Genomic DNA, 22,108 nt, shown 5'->3' on the forward strand with positions numbered 1-22,108 from the left:
GGGGATTTTATTCTTTTATTTAAAACGTACATTTTAAACAGTAAAACAAAGAAACAAAAAACTGTTAAAGATAAAGTAACCTCGGTTAAACCTCATGAAATAAGACAGCAGAAGCCAAGGACAGTGAGAGATACATGCTCTGTGGCTGTGTTGTGTGCAGAGTACAACTAACAAGTTAAGGATGGTTTAGCTGTCAGCAGTTATTAAACCAGTATCTGCACTGTATCTGCCAAATTTCCCTAGCAGAACTTAACACCAGGTAATGTGTGGCCCTTAATTTAAAACACAGCCAGAGAGAGTGAAGCAGCAGCAGCAGGTCCCACTCCAGATTATGTGACACAAGGTGAGTTTAAAAAAGTGGAAACTACAAGTTATTCCAAATAATCATTAGTGTCAGTAGCAGTTTCAGCTGACAGGACTGAGCTTTATCGTATGCTGGACGAGGAGTTCACAGCTACAAGATATTTTGAGGAAAGCAATGTGTTTGAAACTGAAGATATAGCATTTTAAAATACCACAGTGGCTCTCTGACTAAATCACCCAGAAAATCTGCAAGACGATTAGACTGCTGTACATGACGTCTCTGGCTTTTGTGGTTGGTAACATCAAAAGAACACTAACAGAAAGTGGGCTTAAAAGTAGGGCAGGAGTTAAAATGAGGTTTACTGTTCTTTGTGGATTTTTGGAAATTGTTAAACTTATTCATCCTCGGCTGACTCCTTCGTTGGGTTACCCCCCACAAGCATATTGTACTGGTTCAAATACTTCTTTCTCATTTGTTTCTCTACTGTTGTTAAAATTTGATGACCCATAAAGTCATATTTTTGGAGCTTTGTGCAAACTTTTAAGCACAGTGACTTAATCACAGCAACATTTGTAATGACAGTTACATACTGGAATTCAGTGCATGCAGCATACAATAAGGCAATGCCAAAGAAACAGTTTTAAACTTGTGTTTGAAGGTTGGAGATCAAAAGACATGCTGCTGAGGCATGAGCCTGCATCTCTGAAACATCAGTGACATTTTTGCATGAAAACAACATTTCAGTTGAATGCAAAAGTTTAAACAACGAAATGCTTAAATAAATATATTTCAAGTGTAAGCCAGAAGTATGTGGCCACATGTTGAACATGCTGGCTTTTTTCCTTGTTGTAGTGTTAAGAATAGATTTGTGACGAGATCACAATCCATTGTTTCCACTGGAAACAAATAGATGTGAGTGAACAGTGACATCTAGTGGTCAGTTTTAAAATAATCTTTATAATTAATTTAATAAATGAAAATTCTCTAATTCACAAGTTTCCTTGATTATACATTTTTAAATGAATATTATATTTGGTATTCTGCATCACCTTCAAAGCCCAGCCACAGCAGTCAAACGGTGTACGCTTGGAGTTTGTCCCTGAAGCCATCCTCGCTTTCATAAGTGATAAATGGGATTAAAAAGGTAACATTATGCACATTAATTTAAAGGCAGCTAAGTTACACAGTGTAAGATATATGCACTGGGGGAGTCTCCTGGGATTCAACAGTTATTGCACTCAATCATTGAGATACTGAAGTTAATGAAGAATAAATGTCAATAAAACATGAATTTCATGTTTCTGTGTTTGAAGACCTAAAAATTAGATTTAGCCTGAAATTTAAAACTGAAATAAATACTTGCACTTTCCAATAATCCCACTTGCAGTTGATCATGGAATATTTAGTAAGAAACAAAGGAAACGCTCTGATCTGATCTTTTTTCTTTTTCTTTTTTTTTAGAAGTGACTGTTTAGTTTAAATTGAGTTTATACGTATGAAACATTTGCTTTTTGGGTGATATTTGTTGCATTTCTGAGATGTTTTGAACTTGCATGGCTGCTGCCTTGGTCAGTTCTCTTTTGTAATATATACCACAGGGTTTTCCATAGCAGGAACACAAATCCTGTGGGCTTTAAAAGAAACAGTGAAACCAGTTCCTGCTGAAGTAAGGCGTCAGTGGTATTAATGAGATCAAATTCAGTCTCCTTGTCAGTATAGCTCTGAGTAAACTGGGACAGAAATGCCTATGAGCCTGCTGAGTAATGCTATCAGAGTTCACTTTATATCAGAACTGCCAAATAAGAGATCATTATGGCAGCTGATGCAGGTGCAGGTTCTCTCTCATTCTGATTAGGAGAAATAAAGTTATAAATGAAATGAAGTTATAAATGCCACTAAATGTTAAGGCATTCTTTGAAGACTCTTTTACTAAAGGTCTCTGAAGGAAAGCAGTACAAAATTATGTCTACCCGAAAAGACAACAGAAAAAGAAGTCACAGAGAGTAAGAAGACTGAAGAGAGGTTATTCTTTCCACAACACTGTGAGCTGTCAGTCGGGCTTCTGAATCACTGTCCCAGCAATCCTCCAGGAGCTCCCTCAGTGCAGCTCCCTGAGAACAATAAACATTCAGTCCACACATTACAGACACCACAGGTGTAAGTGGTACCACAAAGCTCCTATGCAAGAATACCTGTGGTAGCAGTTCCCAGTGTTCAGGTATACAGGGTCTTTTGTCCATATAGGACACGTACAGCATGAGGCTCTCCAGTGTTACATTGCTTCCCAGCTCTAGTTCATATGGCAAAAGATGCTGTGGTGCAGCTCCGCCTGCAGGTGGAAGCAGTGCTATTAGTTTATTCTAGGCTTAGTGAATTGAAAATATGACTTGTCAGCCCAGAAACCAATGCATTAACTATCAGATTTCAAGCAACTGGGAAACCAGGCCAGCTGGAGCGCACTATTCACCAGTTTCTGATTCAGATCGGCTTTCCCCTTTCAGTGACACACCCACTGAAAAGCCAGTGTGGTAATTGATCTTTTCTGAGAGGAATGAAAGCTGGACACTCTAGCAACAGCCTGCAATTGTACTGTTGATAATGACAACCCATTACAATAATAGGCTCGCCTTAAAGCAGAGAAAACTGAACGACCTGCAGTTTTTTGTTTCTAAATTCAGACTACATTAAAAGTATCATATTTGACTCCAAACACATCAGAAACACACAGGTGTATGACATGACATTTATCATTTGCACTGCTGCACCATTATTGTTTGTTTGTTAATTTATTTCAAACGTGTAAACAATATACAGGCACACTTAGTAAAGAAAGTAAGAGAGAGAGAGAGAAAATACAATACAAAAGTCAATACATTTCAATATTGCTACCGTTCTGATTCATTTACATGTTGAAAGGGAGTGGGAAGAAGTACACACTTATTTAATCCCACCCCTTTCCATAAGTTATCAGTTAATATTTAGTCAGCTTCCTTACTGATATAATTTGTAATAAAAAAATAGTGAACAGATTTCTGAAATAATATATACTATATACTATAATATCACATCATGATTTTTTTTAAATAGAGACATTCACTTATTATCAATATTTTCCCTTTCTTTATAGTTCGAGAAGATCATATTTTTATAACTCTTTTTGAACTGTTTTCTGTTTGGACATTGCTTTAATTCCATATTCAAACTGTTCCACAGTTTCACTCCATGAACAGAAACACAAAAGCTTTTTCTTGTAGTACGTACCTTACATGTAAAATAAAGTTAATTTCTAGTCAAATAAAGCTGCACTTTACAGCTACACAATATACAGCAACCTTTTTACAGTTTGCCAAGCCGTTTAAGTGCTCTGAATAACTTTACCTTGGCCTTCTGTACTACTCTAAAGAGCCTTGGACTTATTTTTGAACATCATAACATCATATCATCTACTCATAATGACTAACCTTCAAATAAATCATAGCAGCACATCCAGATCTCCCACAGCAGCAGACCCAAAGCGTAAACGTCACCCTGCATGAGAAACATGCTTTCGTTCAGGTTCACAAAGCCTTCCAGGATCTCAGGAGCCATGTAGTGCAGCGTGCCCAGTTGAATACACTACAAAAATACAAATTTATCTATTAGAAATAACTAATAATATTGGATGTTTTCATTTCATGTAATTCTAGTGTGAAACTCTAATTACTTCAAAAAACAGCAGCAAGTCTAGGTCTTCAAGTATTTTTGTTTTGTTATTTAGATAAGAGGATTTGAGTGGATAAACAGTAGTACCTGTGTCTCACCTTCGTGTTTTTATTCTGGTTGTGCCTGCAGTAAGGCTCTGAACAAGAACGCAGAATGGTGGAGCATCCAAAATCACACAGGGCACAGGTACCATCCGCCTTCACCAGCACGTTGGAGCTGCTGAGGTCTCTGTGGGCCACAGGAGGTTTGTGCAAATCTGTATGAAAAATCCAATAAACAATATTTTGTTCCCGTAGCTTACTCTCACATACCAAGACAGCCTCACATAAACAGCTTATCATTATTTAAGATTTGTGGCCACATTAGATGAATCACTGCAGTAGATCCATTGTTTGGATAAAAACAACTCATCTTTATTCTTGATGATAATAGTTTAAAAACATGCACTCTATGCTTCCCACATCAAACAGATAACCCATGCACACATGCATTTGTTGCAATATTATTCTGGCCAGTACCATGGCTGAGAAGGTCAGAGTGGAGATAGGAAAGTCCCTGTGATAGCGACTGGCACAGGTTCAGTGAGAACATCCAGCTCGTGGTTTGTTTTGACAAAAAGGAATGAAGAGATCCCTGAAATCAAAGGGATAATAGTCATTCGTACCTGAAGCATACAGTGGTTTCAAATACATAAAGCGCTATAGACTTAAAGCCAAGGAACATAAACTATTCAACCATAAATATAGAAAAGCAATTATATTTCACACATTAGCATTAGTTTTAAACTTTACGTAGAGCTGTTCTACTCTTACTGATGAACTGAAGTCCTACAAGGTTTAACCATACAGTACCGGATTATCCGATCTATGTCCAGGTTAGAATAACAGCTTAATATGACATGAATGTCTTCTGACTATGAGAATGTGAGAGCTCCACACAGAAAGACTCAAACTAGGAAGCTTCCCTGCTGTGAGGCAGCAATCCTGACCCCTGCCCATTAAACCTTTATTAATGGTTTTGTTCAGTATACCCATCTTAAAATCTTCACAGTGGTTTCCACTTAGTGTTTGCAATAATTTTATTAGCCTTACTCTACGATAATTCTGTCTCGGACTAGACATCTGATCAGAAATGGTTTTAATGATGAATGAGCCACATAATGCGACATGTTTCCTTCAGTCTCCAATGGGATCAAAAAGGAGCTGAAATCATTGTGATTAAATAAGAGATGTGGGTAGAATAGCTGGTGTAATAAATATTTTTAAACACAGTGGCTTAACCTGACATATAATTTTACATTTTTATTGTAGTGCCTGTTCATTTATTCATTTTTCTTTAACATTTACTCCCGTTACTTTAGATAATTTGAATAAATATTTTTCTTTTACCTATATATTCTATTTGTCACTTGTAACAGACTCTTAGTATTATTTACAATATTTCTCTGGTCTGTTTCATGCAGTTTTTTCCTTGAGCAGCTGTTGTCTTCGTGCAAAGGTTTTCACTCACATATTCAGCAAACTGCAGCACGATGAACCAGCTTTTGTCATCTGGTTTCCTCCCAGCACCGAGAAAGTTCACAATGCTAGTATGCTTTGACAGCAGTAGCTCATAAATCTCCTTTTCTGTGTTAAAATTATGTTCATAGGCTGCAGGTAAAAATTTGACAGCCACCACAGAGCCCTGGTATGTCCCTTGAAAAACAGTTGCAAAATGCCCTCGGCCCACAATCTGCAGGACATAAACAAGTAAAGTATCAGAACCTGCATGCATTTCTTGCTAATAATTTGCACACTACCTACTGTGGAATTAACCTGTTTCATAGCAGAGCATACCTGCTGTAGCTCGATCTGACTGATGTCGATCTCAGAGGTTTTTGTCATTTGGCAGGAACAGGAGGGTCGGATGTGGTAATCATGACTGGGGGACTGTAGATTCTTCTCTGAAATATTATATTAAAGAAGTGATTTAGTTGCCACTCATAGAAAGTAATCTGGTAGTACAATAAAGCCACCATTCATTTGAAAGCTTCCTGATTAGTTACTGAGAGCATGGAAATGTGACTGAAGAGTAGCAGAGGGAGTACCGTAACACAGATAAAAACAAGGTCAGCGTAGCACATAGAATGAAGGCATTTCAAGGCCAAGACATCATGGGAACTCAATTTAAGTTGAGAAAATGTGGAAACAATAGCTTTATTCTTCTGTGGAATTAAAAAAGACAAATGGACACATTATTACCATATTAATACTAAAAATAGACAAGTAAACCTAATATCTCATCACAGTTGATTGATGTGAACATGCAGTGCAAATATTGAACACAAAAAAGGAAAACTGAAGGCAGAAAATGGACCTTAAACAAAACACAGTCTTCAACCTCTGAGCTGGCCAGCTTGTTGTCAACTTTTATCACATGCGATGTTATCCCTTAATGAAATTCACGCAAGTTACACATCCCAGAGAATGACTCAACAAGTATGGAATGCCAGGACTGCCAAAATGAATTAATTAAATAGACCGTAAAATAATAAATAAATACATCATGAAATAATTAATTAAATGTGTCAACAATTAATCAATATATATATATATATATATATATATATATATATATATATATATATATATATATATATGTAATTAATTAATTAAATACATATTTGGACATATTTAATTAATTAATTAATTGTTAATTATTTATTTCACATTTTAATTAATTATTGACACATTTAATTATTTCATTAAGGTCAGATTTTATTATTTCATTTTGGCAGTCCTGACCCTAGGGATTAAGACTGCCAAAATGAATAATTAATTAAATTATAGCATTAAAATAGCATTAAATAGCATTATATAAGATAAAATTATGACATTTATATTAAATTAAATGTCATAAATATGTATTTAATTAATTTATTCAAATTTTAATTAATTATTGGCACATTTAATCAATTATTTAACGATGTATTTAATTAATTCATTTTGGCAGGCCTGGCATTTCATAAACAGGTAGGTGCATCTCTTCAAATTGATGAACATACAGACACATAGAGTGATTTTGAATTTTTTTTTAGAAAGACAACAAGAAAACATTATTTTAGAAATCTGCAAAATTCTTCTTTAAAACTAAAAGTGACATTGTTATTTTTAGGAAAATAACAAACTGAATTTGAGTGTTTTTGCCCTGCGCTGGACTTCTCTGACAAATCTGAGGGTAAAGCATAACTTTGAAGGTGTAAAAGAAGATTCACTATTTTTTCTTTTCTTTTTTTTTTTTTGCTGTGGAGTCAGTCAGGTCAAACTGAATTACTCAAGTGGTATTTAAATCATAACTAATGTTTTTGAAGAAAAAAGAACCTTACTTTTCTTTTTTAGGCAACTTCTCCATTGAGCAGCAACGATCCAGAAACACATAAAGAGCAAAATCCCAACCAGAGGTTTCACAGCCTTTTTCATGAAGACGACTAAAAAGGGGAGAAAAAAGGATTAGGTGCCAGTTGAATTGTGAATGAATGATCATATCTATCGCACATGCGAATGGGTGAAGAATTAAAGGAAAAACACAACGATTTGAGCTAGAGATCTCTGTAATGGTGTGTGAGCCATTTTGCTGGCATGGTGTTGGCTAACTGCTCCCTCCAAGAAAGCTCCAGATACTGACAAATCAACGCCAAGTGTTGGGTGTCTGGTAATGTTACACTTAATGTTGATTTTTCCTTAAATTTGTCAACCACCTGAATATATATTCAGTATAACAAGAGCCTAACAAGAAAAAGATCTTTGGTTTGATTCCCCGAGGGGCACAAATTCCTTTGGGGTTGCCACGGGAAGGACATGAAGTGTTTTAGGCTTTTTAAATGCTTCTAATTGTATTATGAAATATTATTCTTAAATTATACATTTATTTAGTAATTCACGGTTATATAACCTTATTAATACCATACCTGAAAAATAAGAGTAGGGGTGTGAAGTCTGTTCTTTTCCCCAAGTAATGTTGCCATTGCAGAGGTCTGTGTTGCACATGCACGTCAAGAATTGATTGTTGATGCGTGTTTGTGCCTTGCAGGTTTCATCTGGGCATGACTTTTCAATTCTGTCACAAGCTGCAATCGAAAAATCAGGAGCACGACAAACAATATTACATACTTCATTATACTTCACAGCACATGGCACATTTCAGTTGTTACAATTGGCACGGGGGCTTTCTTTAAACTAGCTTATCAATCATTAGATTTTTTTTGCTAATGTGCTAAAAATGTGTTGTTGTTGTTGTTGTTGTTGTTTTCAATCACCCGGTATACACTCCACGTACTTGCCCAGACATTCAGGCTTCTTACCAAGAACGTCAGCTTTTGGTGTGCCGTTAATGATCTGGTAGTAGCCCACGCAACAGTCGGTGGTCTCACAAACTTGCACTGACCCGCTCACACTGCCCGCAGCAGTGTATTTCTTATTCTGCCTGTAGTTATGCTTTGTACTTTCTGTTATTTGGAAAAAACACCTTCTCTTCTGCTGTAAGGGCTTGCTGTAGATGCACATAATACATTCTGGGAATAAAAAAAAGAATAAAAAGAAAGTCGGACGTATAATGTAAGATGACAACGGTGATTAATAACATAGGAGTCTAAATTAGCCTAGTCAACAGTCCTTTTACAACACAAGCAACACAACCTGTAACTATTAGCAGCCATCATTAATCAAAATCAGACACAGAAAAAGGCACAAACAACACAGCAGATTGGCAGATGATTTTAAAAATACTCACCCAAGGCCAAAATCAGCCACCACCTTTCTACTAGCATGTTTATTCACCCTGAGCGGCGAAGTTGAATGACTGTCCTGAGAATGTGAGATTAGTTTCTCATGCTTGCAAGCACACCTCCCACCAGCCCACACCTGCTCTTGTATCCTTGCGCGAGGACACTTGTTGTCTAAAACATGATTAAATTTAGCCTCCCAGACTATCGGCATCATCTATCATCATCAAGGTCTCACAAAATGGCAATTTCAAAGAACTCTGGAAGTATGCGCTAGGTTATCTCAAGATTGCTGTATCAAATACTACAGTGAAATCTGCATTCATCTTAATGAATTGAAATGTTTTTTTTTAAGGGCAATGTAGAGGTTTTTTAGACTGACTATATCACTATTATTCATTTAAAAAAGTGCATGAAAGACCAGGTATTGTGTGAATGCTTGGGAATTTCCGATTGTATGACCCACTGTCTTCAGATCTGACCCTAGAATACTTTGGTATACAGATGTGTTCATTGGTGTTCATTGTTCTACCATGTTGATTGAAGCATGGGGAGTCTGAGATGTAACTTTTGGGATTTTTGTAGTTAATGAGCATTGCACAGTCTGACCTTGGGTCAAATCTACTTGGACGTCCATTCCTGGTAAGATTGTGGCATTGCGTTAACACACACCTGAATCCTCCATCTTTTTCACGTGACTTTATTATTTCATTTTATTATTATATCATTTCAACATGCAGTTATCCAAAAAAAAGGAGAGAAAAATATATTTAAAAGGTTTTCTCACTAAGAGGTCACCAAGTTCTTCTGCTGACATCCTTTCAGTCCAAGTGATGTTTGACAACACAGAGAAAAAAACAACAAAACAAAAACAAGTAGCAGTCAGTGTGAGGCTTCTGTGGTTTCTGTAGTTTGACTGAAGAGCAAAATAAATAGCTTGTTAAATATAAAATTAGCTTTTTTTTCTTGCCATCTTTCTTTTTACTGAAAGAAGAGTTAAAGTGGTGGAAGGGACTTTTGTATAGGCAAGATTTTGTGACTTTAAAGAAGGCTGCACTTGTTAGTTTAACAGTTTATACCACATATAGAAAATACACAGAACAGAATGTTGATTTTTCTTTTATTCTTACATTTACAGGTAAAATTTATTACTTGGACAGGACATGTAACAAACAGACTTTTGACTGAACATATCATACAACACAATATATATTTAATTACAGCTAATGTCCCATTGACATATAACATAAAACTGCATTATCTAAAGTTTGACTTTGGATACTCATATAGCAAAAAAATAAGTTGTTAGTTAATTATAGTGAAAATTAATCTGGTTATTCTTTTTTCCAAATACCAAGAGTGAATAAAGCTTTTTTGAATGAGGCTTTCCGGGTTTAGCGTATAGACGCTTACTTTCCACACACACTGGCCCAGGAGGAGCTGGATTAGGGTGTGAAGAGATCTCGAGGATTAAGATTCGCCACCAGACAGACGTCGTAGCTGTCGTGCATGGCTGCTCGTCTTTCCACAACTGTCCACACATTGTCTGCAGGGTCCAATTCCAAAAGTTCCTTGGTGATGATCTCATGACGGCCTGCAGCCATTAGAGAAAAAGTATTTGAGAGCATGCAAAAGTGCTTTTAAAAATTATTTGACAGGCATTCAGTAACTGACCAGCCCCCTTGTAGTATCCACAGAGATAGAGCTTTCCAACCACTACTCCTACGTTGGAGGCGTTCGTTCGAAGGGAAAGTAGGGATGTGGGGATGGTTGGTCCTGGTCTCCAGGCGTCTGTATCTGGGTTGTAGATCTCCACGGAGCTCTGGCAACGACGCGATTGCCCACGGTCCTCTCCATCGCATCCTATACCACCTGGAAACAAACGCATCTACTCTTGCCCCAGTGCAGAAATTTCACAATACTAATATAGATACAGTTATGTGTTTTGGTAGTCTGACCTAATACATAGATCTCTCCATTGAGTACAGCTGACCCACAGCGGTACCTGGAGTACTTCATGCTGGCACACTCTGTCCATCTGTCTTTGCCGGGGTCAAACTGAAACACACGATTGCTGAGCTTGTCAGGTTCGTCGTCAGGGTGATCCTGAAAGGCAGGAAGAGAGATTTAGGCAGAGAGATGAAGAAAAAGATGAGGACATGGGGACATATTGGACAAATGAGAAGCAGAAATATTTCAGTAACTATTTCACCATCTCTATCGTGTGGGAATTGTTTTTAAAAAACAAAAATGATTTTAAATAAAAGTACAATACTGATGTTAATGTTCAGGGTAAAAACAACCAGTTTGTGTGGATTTTATATGGCAAGTTTTTGTAAATTTTTAAAACTTCCACAACTTCAGTATGATTTTTTTCCCCGTGAAAAACCTAAATAAATTGTACATTACATTTTTAACTAATACCATGTAAAAAAAAAAAAAAGGCCAGACACAACAAGTATGATAAAAATTCAAACTCATATATACAAATACATTTTTTCTTTTATTTTGTAAGAAGGTTCCATAAACACTCAGTTTAAAAAGATGAATTTTTGGGGCAATTATTTCATGGCTCAGGCTTTAAAGGGTTAAGATGGTGAGTCTGGGTACCTGTGGTGTCCACCCCCCCAGCACATAAAGATGCTCCTTCAGTGTCACAACACAGTGACAGGCTAATGGAAGAGGCAGAGGAGCAAAGCTGAGCCAGCTGCCTCCTCTCTTCAGCGACCATCTCTCCATGCTGTCTGTGATGACGTAGTGATTACGCACTTTCATCTGACCACCGATTAAATAGAGGGCATCTCCTATGAGCCCTAAAGCATACATGTCCCTGTAAGCTGCTGAGCACAACTTCACCCAGCTGTTCTCCTCTGAACTGTCATACCTGGAAGATAAACAAGTAGTTCATTTGTTAATTCAGTGTGGTGCCTATTGATAAAAAGATTTCTGATATGCAAAGGGATTAAAACCTGTAGATATCAACCCCCTTTGTTCGATGTTGGTCTTCTGTTTCTACGGCCACCACTATGATGTTTTCTCGGCTCACTGCGCCTGCTGTGATCTGTCCCACTATGCTGCAGCCCCTCAGGGGAGAGGGGATGTAGTAAGTCTTCTTAACATGGGGGTCGAAGCAAAAACTGAGGTCAGCAAGTCCTCCACGCCGCGCAGGGACGCCCTCCTTATTCACACCACCCAAACAGAGGAGCAAATCTGTTGTCTCCATGCCATAGCGAAGAGCTCGGCGAGGAGGAGCTGCGGCCTCGCAGAGACCTGACGTCTGGAGAACAGCATCAATCATCCCAAAGCACTCAGAATCCCGCAGAAGCACCTGAGAGAATCATAAGTATAAGAATGATATATCTATATACTTATCTCAGGACAAATATAAATAGGGAGTCTTGCTCCTTATTATATTTGGACCTCATTCCAATCTCTTCATACCGGGTTTCTCCTCCTTGCTTTACGGAGAAATCCAGGATCCACAAGCTCCAGTCGGACGTGCCTGAGCAACTCCACAGCCTGGGCTTCCCTTTCTGAGTCACCCCTGCACTTTTCCACCCAGCGCAGCACCAGCTCCAAAACAACCTCCTCCTGTGATACGTTAAGGTCATCTAAGCCAAGCAGTTCCCCAAGACTTTGAGCATTCAGCTCTAGCACTTCTTCTTCTTCACAAACCTAGTTAAACAAAGACAGTATAAGTAATGAAGATAAAATAAAATAAGATAAAATAAGAACAACATCGCAAAGTGAACAAAAGATATTCAGAGATTTCCTCAGTGTTCAAAAGCTTCACTGAACTTTGATTCTTCTGATAATTTAGGGAAGGCCTAACTTCATTAATCGTAGGTTCATGAACAATTTTTAAAGACTATGACTGAGGGATTATTTCACATTGGTAATACTTAAACCCTACCTGTGAAAAGTGTTGACAAAGATATCGCAATGCACAGTCAGCGAGGCTAGTTGCTCCCAGGTTCCTGGCCCAGTGGTACAGACCAACACAGTTTGACGGGTCCATACAGGCCTCCATGTGACTCTGGCACAACCTTACCTCAGTAAAAACAAGGAGAGTACTTCTTAAGTATAAAACTTGCACTTTAACAGGTGACACCTTTACCAAGTACCCCTCTGTCAGTTTCACCCCACCTGAAGGCTCCGTCTATATGTAGCAGAAAGGCAGCAACGGCCACTCCCTGGATGTTGTTGTTTGTTAGTGGGAGCTCGCCACAGTACATGTAGTCCAGCAGCAGCCTTAAGCTTTGTGCAGAAGTGTCTCTGAGTGGTATTTCTCCTCCCTGCGTCTCCTTCAGACCACATGTAAACATGGCCTGGACACAATGATTCACCAGAACAGTAAGAAATGATACAACTACAGCCTTGCGTATCATTAATACATTTGCTTGGAGCAGTTCAGAAAAAAATAATAAAAAATATGGTAACACTTTATAATATGGCCTGCAACGAACAGTTTAATTCCCCTGCAATACAACATAATTTCCAATGTATTTTATTTGAAATTACCGGAAACAAAGAAATAATTATACTGTAAGTAGATTTTAGTATTATGTTTATAATTATAAGTAATATGGAAGTAATGTAGTGCATAAGTACTTTTGGGTATTGCATATCTTCAGGTATTTTACAGGAAAATAAAAATAATTGCATTGCAAATAATTTAAATAGTGTTCTTCATTTTCCTTCAAGCATACGGTTTATTGTTCCTGACTATTTTACCTGGAAGTAAGGACTGAATGCAGACAGCACCACCTTGTGACAATAGAAGGGGATCCCTTCAGCTAGCAGCACCACGTCAGTGAGCTCCTTAGCTGTTCTCATCCTCTCAAGCTGCCTTAGCAAAAGTGAGCCATGCTCTGCTTGAGCAGAGTGCAGCACCTCAGCATCCATGGACTCTTGTTTTGAAGAGAGGGGAGTTGTGGAAAATGCATCAGTAATTACAATTAAATAAATCAATAAACAAAATCAGTGAACATGTGTGAAAGTTTGGTCTATGCACACTTGTATGCAGTTTCAACTGCATCTACCTCCTCTTCACTATCGCAGCTTCGCTGTTGTCAGTAGGTACTGCATGCAAAGTTTTCTCCCACGTGAGACTGAATGACTATGCACTTTTCCTCCGTAGGTCTGATCCATGCGCGGAGCATGTTTAGTTCCACTTTTTGTTTATTCACGTTGAGCTAATGAGTACCAAGTGTATTCATTAGCTCAGCCGGGAGTGCTTTGCATGAGTGAGCTAACTCATGCCAGTCACAATGGCCATTATATTATGAACACATGAGCAGTGTGAACTCTGATCATGCTTTTAAGTGTGAACAGCAGTTCAAATGAGCACATCTTTCGTTTGTTTTTATAAATTACGTTGACATGTACACAATCATGTTAAAGAGTCTGCCTTAACTAATGCAACATTTAATATACTTCAAAAAGCTAAATAGCATTGACCTGTTTGTAGATAACGCTCTACTACATGTTGATGTGGTTCCCCCCCTGCAGCTGATAACCACACTCTGTGTGCGTGAGCTACACATAAACAGCCCACAGACACGCACACACGGTTCAGAGAAGCAGAAATAGCATGCATTATATTTGCTAAGCACATGCAGAAAAACAGTTACCATACCAGTGTTGTCCAAAGAACCAAGATTAGAAGTATTAAAATGAGATTACATCAGTTTTCCTTGCCAAAACAACAACACAGGCTGGGCTGTTTTTGTCAAGTTTTTGTTTGCTGCCAGTTCTCTCTTGTGTTCTGTGCCATTTTGTTTTGGCGAGTGGGGGTCAACAGCATGTTCACTGTCAAAAACGAGTTTAAAATAGACCAGCAAGTGCTGGTGGGGCTGCAGTCCTGTTCAGGTTTCTATACATGACTGAGCAGTCTGTCCTTAAACTTATTCATGCAGTGTTTCACTCTAATTACTTGTGCAATTTCATTAAGAGACCATATGAATAATTAACATGACATGAACAGGTATGTTTGAAGATAGTTAACTAAAATTAAATTAAAATCTAAAGATATGTGATTTTTTTATAAAATAAAAATAAAAGCTAGACTTTGAAAGAAATGAAAACAAAGAAATTAAAACTAAGGAGAATATAAAACTAACTATTTGTTAGTTTGGGAAACTCACTGATGAGGCTTTAATGCAGGTGATTGTTGAGGCTTTGGATGTCCACAAGACTGTGAGTCAACTGTTTTCAAAAAGTTCTATTGATTTTTCTACCACTGCAAAAAAAAGATTTTTTAAAATTATGAAAAAAGTTTTTTTGTTTTTTTTTTAAAAAGTGAAATGGTAAGTTATTTTCTCCATTTCCAACAATATTCCCAGAAGTTTCAGTTGGGAAGTCTATAATTTGACGTTTCTGTCACTTAAAGGAGGACTTTTTTAAAAAAAAAAAAAGAAATTCTGACCAGTGACTGGAGCAGCTTCTCTGGTTACAGATGGGACCTACATCATTTTGGTGCTTTAAATGTTGTTGGGCCCTAAGTTCATAGTAGTGACAGATACTAGAAAAATAAAAATAAAAAATGGGAAAAAAGGTCTGAGCACATTTGGCTCTCAAGTAAAAACAAAAAACAAAACAAAAACAAAAAATCTAATAAAACATTTATACAAAGGCAACATTTCAATCCACTGTTTTTCCTGAAAGTCTGTCAAAAAAAAAGAAAGAGTGGACATTTTCTAGAAGGTATAATCAAATCACTGTTGAAAAACATCACAATAACATATCAACAACAAGTCCAGATAAGAAACAGAAACTGGTTTTCAAGGGTGCTTTCCAAAATAATTTCAATTATAACCTTTTCTTGAACTAAAAGAAATCGGTATCATCCATGTAAGCTTTATTATCAAAGCATTTTTATTACAAAAATCAAAAATCTATAAAACAAACAAACAAACAAGCAAACAAAAAACTATTCTGAAATGCTGCTGTTGTATAAATGTTTTACAGTCCATAGACTTTTGCTCTTTTTCTTTGCTGATAAATGCTTTTTTAGGTGTTTTTGGTCACACTTGCTATTTACTTTATCTAAAGTGAAACAACATCAATTGACAAGTAAGTGTTACTTTAATAAGGACAGATCCTTTGGAAGAATTGATTGACGTGATTTACTGAAATAGAGAAATTAATAAATTTGGCGATTTGACTCCAATTACCCATCATGACAGAACAGAAACCCAAGCGGTGATAAGATTTAGGAGAGGACCCCCCTCCCCCAAAGTCTAGACGTGGGTAGTGGTGAAAATGGAGACTGAGATGGGGAAGAGGTTGGAGTCTAAAAGGGAGAATGACCGAGAGCATGGGTTTAAACTAGAGATGGCACGATACCACTTTTTTATGTCCGATACCGATATCATAAATTTGGATATCTGCCAGTACCGATATGAATCCGATATAGTGTTTTTTAATCAATAAAACTGTTTTGTTTTGTTTTTTTAAATATCTTGCTGCTTTTTGTATAAGTTCATACTCAAGTTAGAAAAACAAACAAACACTAAAGCTATTCTGTTATACCTGAATGCAAAAAATACACTGCACCCAAAATATTTCATAGTTCAGCAATACGGATCAATCTAACAAACTTAAACCTACTCCATCCTCCCTATTCTGGTATTTTAAAGAGTAAGCAACCTAACTAATAGGGTTATAAAACTTTCAGCCAAAAAAAAAATTGGGGACCCCCCACCCTCCACCTCATGATGCTTAATCGACGTAATCAACTTTAATTTGATACAGTGTGAAAAAAATGCACAGAAATAAATTATTTTTCAAGAATAATTAAATAGATTCAACATCTTTCTTCAACAGAACTGCAGACTGCACAGATGGTTCCCAAAGGAAAAAGTACTACAGCTTACTAGGGTATATTAGACTTAACAGTTACTATATACAGTAATGGACTTCTATACATTTTACATCAGATTAAAACTTTGGGTGTTAGATTCAGATAATTAATTATTAAAAGCTCGACATTTTAAATGAGAATAAGAAAGAAAAGTATGTCTTTGTGCCCCCTTTTCCCTGTTCATGCCCTATCGGCCCCCCTGGCTAAACTTTGCTAGATCTGCCCCTGCACAGTTACCAGCCGTCAGCTGCATAGAAAAAGATCCTGGTGTAGAAAGTAATATTAAATAAATTCTAACAATACATGCTTAAATGTGCTGCTGTTGTTCAGCTGCTGGTTTCCTCTTTCTGGCACGAAGTGGGCGATAAACAAAGAAGAGAGACGGACTCCCAACAGAAAAGCCGATCAGCTGATCATTAATCAGTTTCACGATTGAAGTAGCAGCAGGAGAGGGAGAGAGAGAGAAGAGGCAGTCGCTCCATATATTAGCTTAGCTTAATGTGGGAATGCTTTACAAACATTCAGAGATGAACTTACACACTTGCTTTACTTCTCTCTGGGAAAACTTCCTCGGAGATAAAATGCTGGTTTGGTAGCGAGGCTACAAACACACACAGCCGCTCTATCACGTCAGCATACTGCTCCAACGTGCTAAGGTTATAATAGAGTTATGCCATGTCTCAAGTTTTGTGAGGTGATTTTTGGATATTTAATGGATCGGATTACATTTTTTATTTCTCTCCGATATCCGATCCAGGAATTTAAGTCAGTATCGGACCGATACGTAATATCGGATCGGTCCATCTCTAGTTTAAACCAGGGGTGTCCAACTCCAGGCTTTAAGGGCCAGTGTCCTGCAGGTTCTAGTTATCACCTGGTGTCAACACACCTGAATTAAATCATTAGTTTATTACCGGGGCTACCGAGAACTTCAAGACATGTTGAGGAGGTAATTTAGGCATTTGAATCAGCTGTGATAGATGGAGGGCACATCTAAAACCTGCAGTACACCGTCACCTGAGGCCTGGATGATTGATGATGGACTAGAGTAATAACGTTGGTATTGAGAATGACAATATGGTGTCATGGTCTGGGTGAGTCACAGTATTTCTCCACAGTGGTTGCTATCGGAGCAACCATCGCTCCTCCCAGGATCACCACCTGTGACTGATTGAGTCGGCTGTATTTAAGATCAGCGTTCACAACCAGCCTTTGCCACATTGTGTGCTAACCCACGCTGGTTCTTGGCCTCATGTCTGTGAGTCTTGTGACACCTGTTGCTCTAGTACTCACCTCTGTGTTCTTGTCTTCTCAGTTGTTTCCTGACTCACCTTGCAATCCTACAAAAGCTTCACTCACCTGAACGCTAATCTCCAGTCACTCTTCAACAGCCGCTAAACTCTCAGTCTGCCTGCCTCCCTGCTCTTGCTGTTTTGGAATCACGGATCACTACTACTGACTCACCCAGGCCTCCTCCTCTCTCTCATTAATCCACCTGCAATCATGTAAGACTGTTCAGACAAATCAGATTGGATTTATTCTGTTGTTCCTACAAGAACCAGCCTGACTCTTCCCATCTGTTTCAGTGCCTCTCCGTCCTCGACTCTCGCACCACCACTCCCCTTGCTGTGCCCTGTCTGCCACAGTTCATGTTCTGGGATATTCTAGTTTAAAATCCCCTAAAATCCCCTAAAGTACATAGTGTCTCACCCACCTTCATAGTTTGTATATCATAGTATGCCACTGGTTATTCATAGCTTTCCCTTGGTTCATGTTTCATGGTGTGTCGCAGTTATTTATAGTTTACATTCATTGTAGTTTTTGAATATCATTGTGTCTCGCAGTTCCCATTCACTGTAAAAAAAAGTCATCTAGCTTGTTAGCTAATAGTTTGTTTCCTCACTTTAGCATCGCATTAGGTTTAGTTTCAACACTGTTATTCCATCACGTTATTGTAAACAAAAGTCACTGAGTCTCAGTTTGAATCTGTTTTGTATTCAACTCCATGCTCTAGCATCTGCCGTGACACGTGGGGGGGAAAGGAAGTAAAGAACAGAAAAGCAGGAAAGTTGATCCTAGTTTGGGTAAAACTGACCTTTTGTTCACAAATATCAAAAGTCAGAAATGTTTGTACTGTGTACAAAATGCTTACTTTTATTTGGTGATTGTACATTTTCACATGTGTTGATGTCACCACAGGGAGAAAAAACAGTAAACACAGAGAAAAATCACAGAATGAGAGAATGTTTGAAATATCGACTAGTACTGTGTCTTCCTTTTCTCATGTGTCTTGTATGCAAGCTCGCATGAATGCACGTCTAAACACTCATGTACAAACACATCAAAGATAACAATGGCTAGAACTGGATTAGACAAATGTTGCACATTGGCATGAGGCATCCAGCAACTTTGTTCAAACATCTACTGAAGCAAATGATTGCTTATTCAGATTTTTCAAGAGGTGTGTCTGCTTCCTGGGCGGGTCGTAAAGGTCACACTTTGGCTAATTATTCACAACTGTTTTAACAGACAGTCAAGCATACTGCAATACACAACAGTACAGCGTGATCCTCGCAGATTACAGGAAGTGTAGATTAATCAGTGACACATACTCCGGTCGTCTGTACATTAACATCTCTGAAACGTGCCTCCTTGCAAATGTTGTCACACTGTTGTCACATGGCCAGCCCCTATCCCAGTTTTCCAACAGGACCTTTGTCCACAGATTTACTTTGGAAAGTCTGCAGTTTATGATGATGAATGTGTGTGCATTGATAAAGCAAAAGTGTCTGCAGAGCTGCTTAAAAAATGTTGAATTATTATATGCAACAGGGCAGTTATTGTTTTGAACAAACCCTTAAACTTAATATATTATATTAGTTATTTTTTCATTTTCCCTGAAATGTTTCCACAAAAATGTCAACAGAAAGGAAAAAGACAGTCAGGAAAAAATGGGAAAGGCTAAAATATAAGACATTTCTTTAAAAAAAAAGAAAAAAAGACAACTTAAAAGTGACATCTTCCTAAATTTACTAAACTTACACAGATTACACAAGTGGGCTCGGCCCAGGCCACACTGAGCACACTCAGCTGTTATCTTTCCAAACTGGCTGTTTGCAGGATTTATGGCACCGCTTTGGTGTCTGTTTGCGTAGGTCTTTAGCTGTGCAAAAACAAAAGGTTGAGGCTACAGAGAAATTTATACCATCTCACCTGGCAGGGATGACATTATTTGTAGGTCACAGGCTAAATGTTTAAAAAGTTGGCTTCACTGAGAAAAGAAGCCGGAGTGGAGACTGAGATTGAAGAAGTCACATGAATGAGTGACATAATGTTTCTCCCACTGAAAACGCTACGTCCAGATGAACAGAGTGCCAGAGTGGAGTTCACAATAAAGAGGGAAAAGTGTAAAAGAAAATATATCTGTGTTTAAAACTTAATTTTACTCTCCTATACGGAAGTTCTTTGTATATTTTAGTTCTGCTTTCTCAGCTACTAAGGCACAAGATCATATGGAAAACATGTAACACTACATGTGCTGCATGTATAGCACTGTTGTTGACCAATAGTATTAACATAAACAAGAGTAGGCCACAGAATATTGCACACATTTTTCACACTCCCTGCAAAGATATGGGTCTGGAGAGCTCTTAAATCATTTTAGCATTTAAGAACAATGCCTTAGCATGACCTTAAAGAAGAGAAAATTACAGTCACTGTGGTTTGCATATTTCAAGATATTGCTGCAGAGTAAGATTTGTCATCCCTCAGGTTTTGGGACCATAGATGTTCACAAGCTGATTGAAGCATGACTTTGAGCCAAAGATGAGGACCACTTGCATACACTGTCCTTAAAAAAAGATAAGCAAATGTGAGTGTGGTGAGACGGTAAACTGAAAGTGCTAACATGGCTTTTTGCATTTTCATGGTTATGGTTAGGAGATGCCAGAGCAGAGACATACTTTCAGACACAAATCACTGAATCAACAACTACAGTTTGTCTATAGTTTTCTGACAGAAACTATAAGTAGCTTAAACAGCTTGATGTCTGTGAAGGTTCTCAGTCATCCAGGTCATTGTAGTCAAAGGAGCTTGCAAAGAAAAGCGTCTGGACTTCTTTAAGTTGCTTGAAGACGTTTCACCTTCATCCGAGAAGCTTCTTCAGTTCTAAGGTCAAATGGTGGAGAGTCCCAGATATAAACCTAGTGGGAGTTTCCCCCCACAGAGGGACAAAAGGACCCCCTGATGATCCTCTAATCGCCTGAGCCAAGGTGTGAAACTGGGTGTGGGTCCCAATCAGCCAGAGTTTCGGGTGAGCTCATTGTGAAACCTGGCCCCACCTTATCATGTGATTTCCTGAAGTCAGGTGGCCCAGGATGTGAGTGGGCGTTAAGGCGTCTGGGGAGGATCTCAAACCTGGATTTGATGGCAGACAGTTGGTGTCGTAAACCACCGCCTCTGTTCAAAGATGGTCGCTCACAGTGGACATAGATGCTTCTTTCACTCCTCTTTCAAACCATCTGTCCTCTCTGTCCAAAATGTGAACATTGGCATCCTCGAAAGAGTGACCTTTGACCTTTAGATGCAGATGGACAGCTGAGTGTTGTCCTGTGGAGGTGGCTCTTCTATGTTGTGCCATGCGCTTGTGAAGTGGCTGTTTGGTCTCTCCGATGTAGAGGTCTGGGCATTCCTCGCTGCTGTACAGCAAACACCACATTGTTAAGTCTGTGTTTTGGAGTTTTGTCTTTCGGGTGAACCAGTTTTTGTCTGAGTGTGTTGCTGGGTCTGAAATGCACCGGGATGTCATGCTTGGAGAAAACCCTCCTGAGTTTCTCTGATACACCGGCTACATAGGGGATGACAATGTTGTTGCGTCTGTCCTTCTTATCCTCCCTCGCTGGTGTCTGATCTTCTTTTCTGTGCCTCTTTGCTGACTTTAAGAACGCCCATTTAGGATAGCCGCACGTTTTGAGTGCTTCCTTTACATGTGTGTGTTCCTTCTTTTTCCCTTCAGGCTTAGAGGGAACATGTTCTGCCCGGTGGTGTAGGGTCCTAATTACTCCAAGTTTGTGCTCCAGAGGGTGATGGGAGTCAAACAGGAGGTACTGGTCTGTGTGTGTGGGCTTCCGGTAAACTTCGATGTTGAGGTTGCCGTTCTCTTCAATGTGGACAGCGCAGTCCAGGAAAGGCAAACAGTTGTCCTTTGTGTCTTCCCTGGTGAACTTGATGTTTTTATCCACAGCGTTAATGTGCGCAGTGAAGGATTCCACTTCCTGTGTCTTGATTTTGACCCAGGTGTCATCTACATATCTGTACCAGTGGCTGGGTACTCTTCCTTTGAAAGAGCCAAGAGCCTTCCTTTCCACTTCCTCCATGTAAAGGCTGGCTACAATAGGTGACACGGGGGAGCCCATGGCACAGCCATGTTTTTGTCTGTAATAGCCTTCGTTGTATTTGAAATATGTGGTGGTGAGGCAGA

General features: G+C 38.5%; 2 protein-coding genes across 2 annotated transcripts; both read right to left on the bottom strand.

Moving 5' to 3' along the window:
• Nucleotides 1-6: 6 nt before the first annotated feature.
• Nucleotides 7-8,830, bottom strand: LOC102779140 (bone morphogenetic protein receptor type-2-like). Its single transcript, XM_006785717.2, has 11 exons — nt 8,774-8,830; nt 8,346-8,555; nt 7,953-8,111; nt 7,371-7,472; nt 5,842-5,948; nt 5,516-5,737; nt 4,525-4,639; nt 4,105-4,262; nt 3,766-3,919; nt 2,497-2,633; nt 7-2,415 (listed from the first exon to the last, which is right to left on the bottom strand). The coding sequence occupies exons 1-11, from the start codon at nt 8,808-8,810 to the stop codon at nt 2,299-2,301; spliced, it is 1,518 nt and encodes a 505-aa protein (XP_006785780.2). The 5' UTR covers nt 8,811-8,830; the 3' UTR covers nt 7-2,298.
• A 1,038-nt stretch (nt 8,831-9,868) lies between these two features.
• On the bottom strand, nt 9,869-14,542 carry LOC102778864 (kelch repeat and BTB domain-containing protein 12-like). The gene is made up of 10 exons (XM_006785716.3): nt 14,404-14,542; nt 13,500-13,675; nt 12,912-13,093; nt 12,679-12,811; nt 12,207-12,440; nt 11,735-12,093; nt 11,376-11,649; nt 10,724-10,871; nt 10,440-10,637; nt 9,869-10,359 (listed from the first exon to the last, which is right to left on the bottom strand). Exons 2-10 carry the CDS (start codon nt 13,668-13,670, stop codon nt 10,211-10,213), a joined length of 1,848 nt encoding a protein of 615 aa, XP_006785779.2. The 5' UTR covers nt 13,671-13,675; nt 14,404-14,542; the 3' UTR covers nt 9,869-10,210.
• Between the last annotated feature and the right edge of the window lie 7,566 nt (nt 14,543-22,108).

Source organism: Neolamprologus brichardi, chromosome 20, assembly GCF_056152115.1.
Source record: "Neolamprologus brichardi isolate AB-2024 chromosome 20, ASM5615211v1, whole genome shotgun sequence".
NCBI classification, from domain to species: Eukaryota; Metazoa; Chordata; class Actinopteri; order Cichliformes; family Cichlidae; genus Neolamprologus; species Neolamprologus brichardi.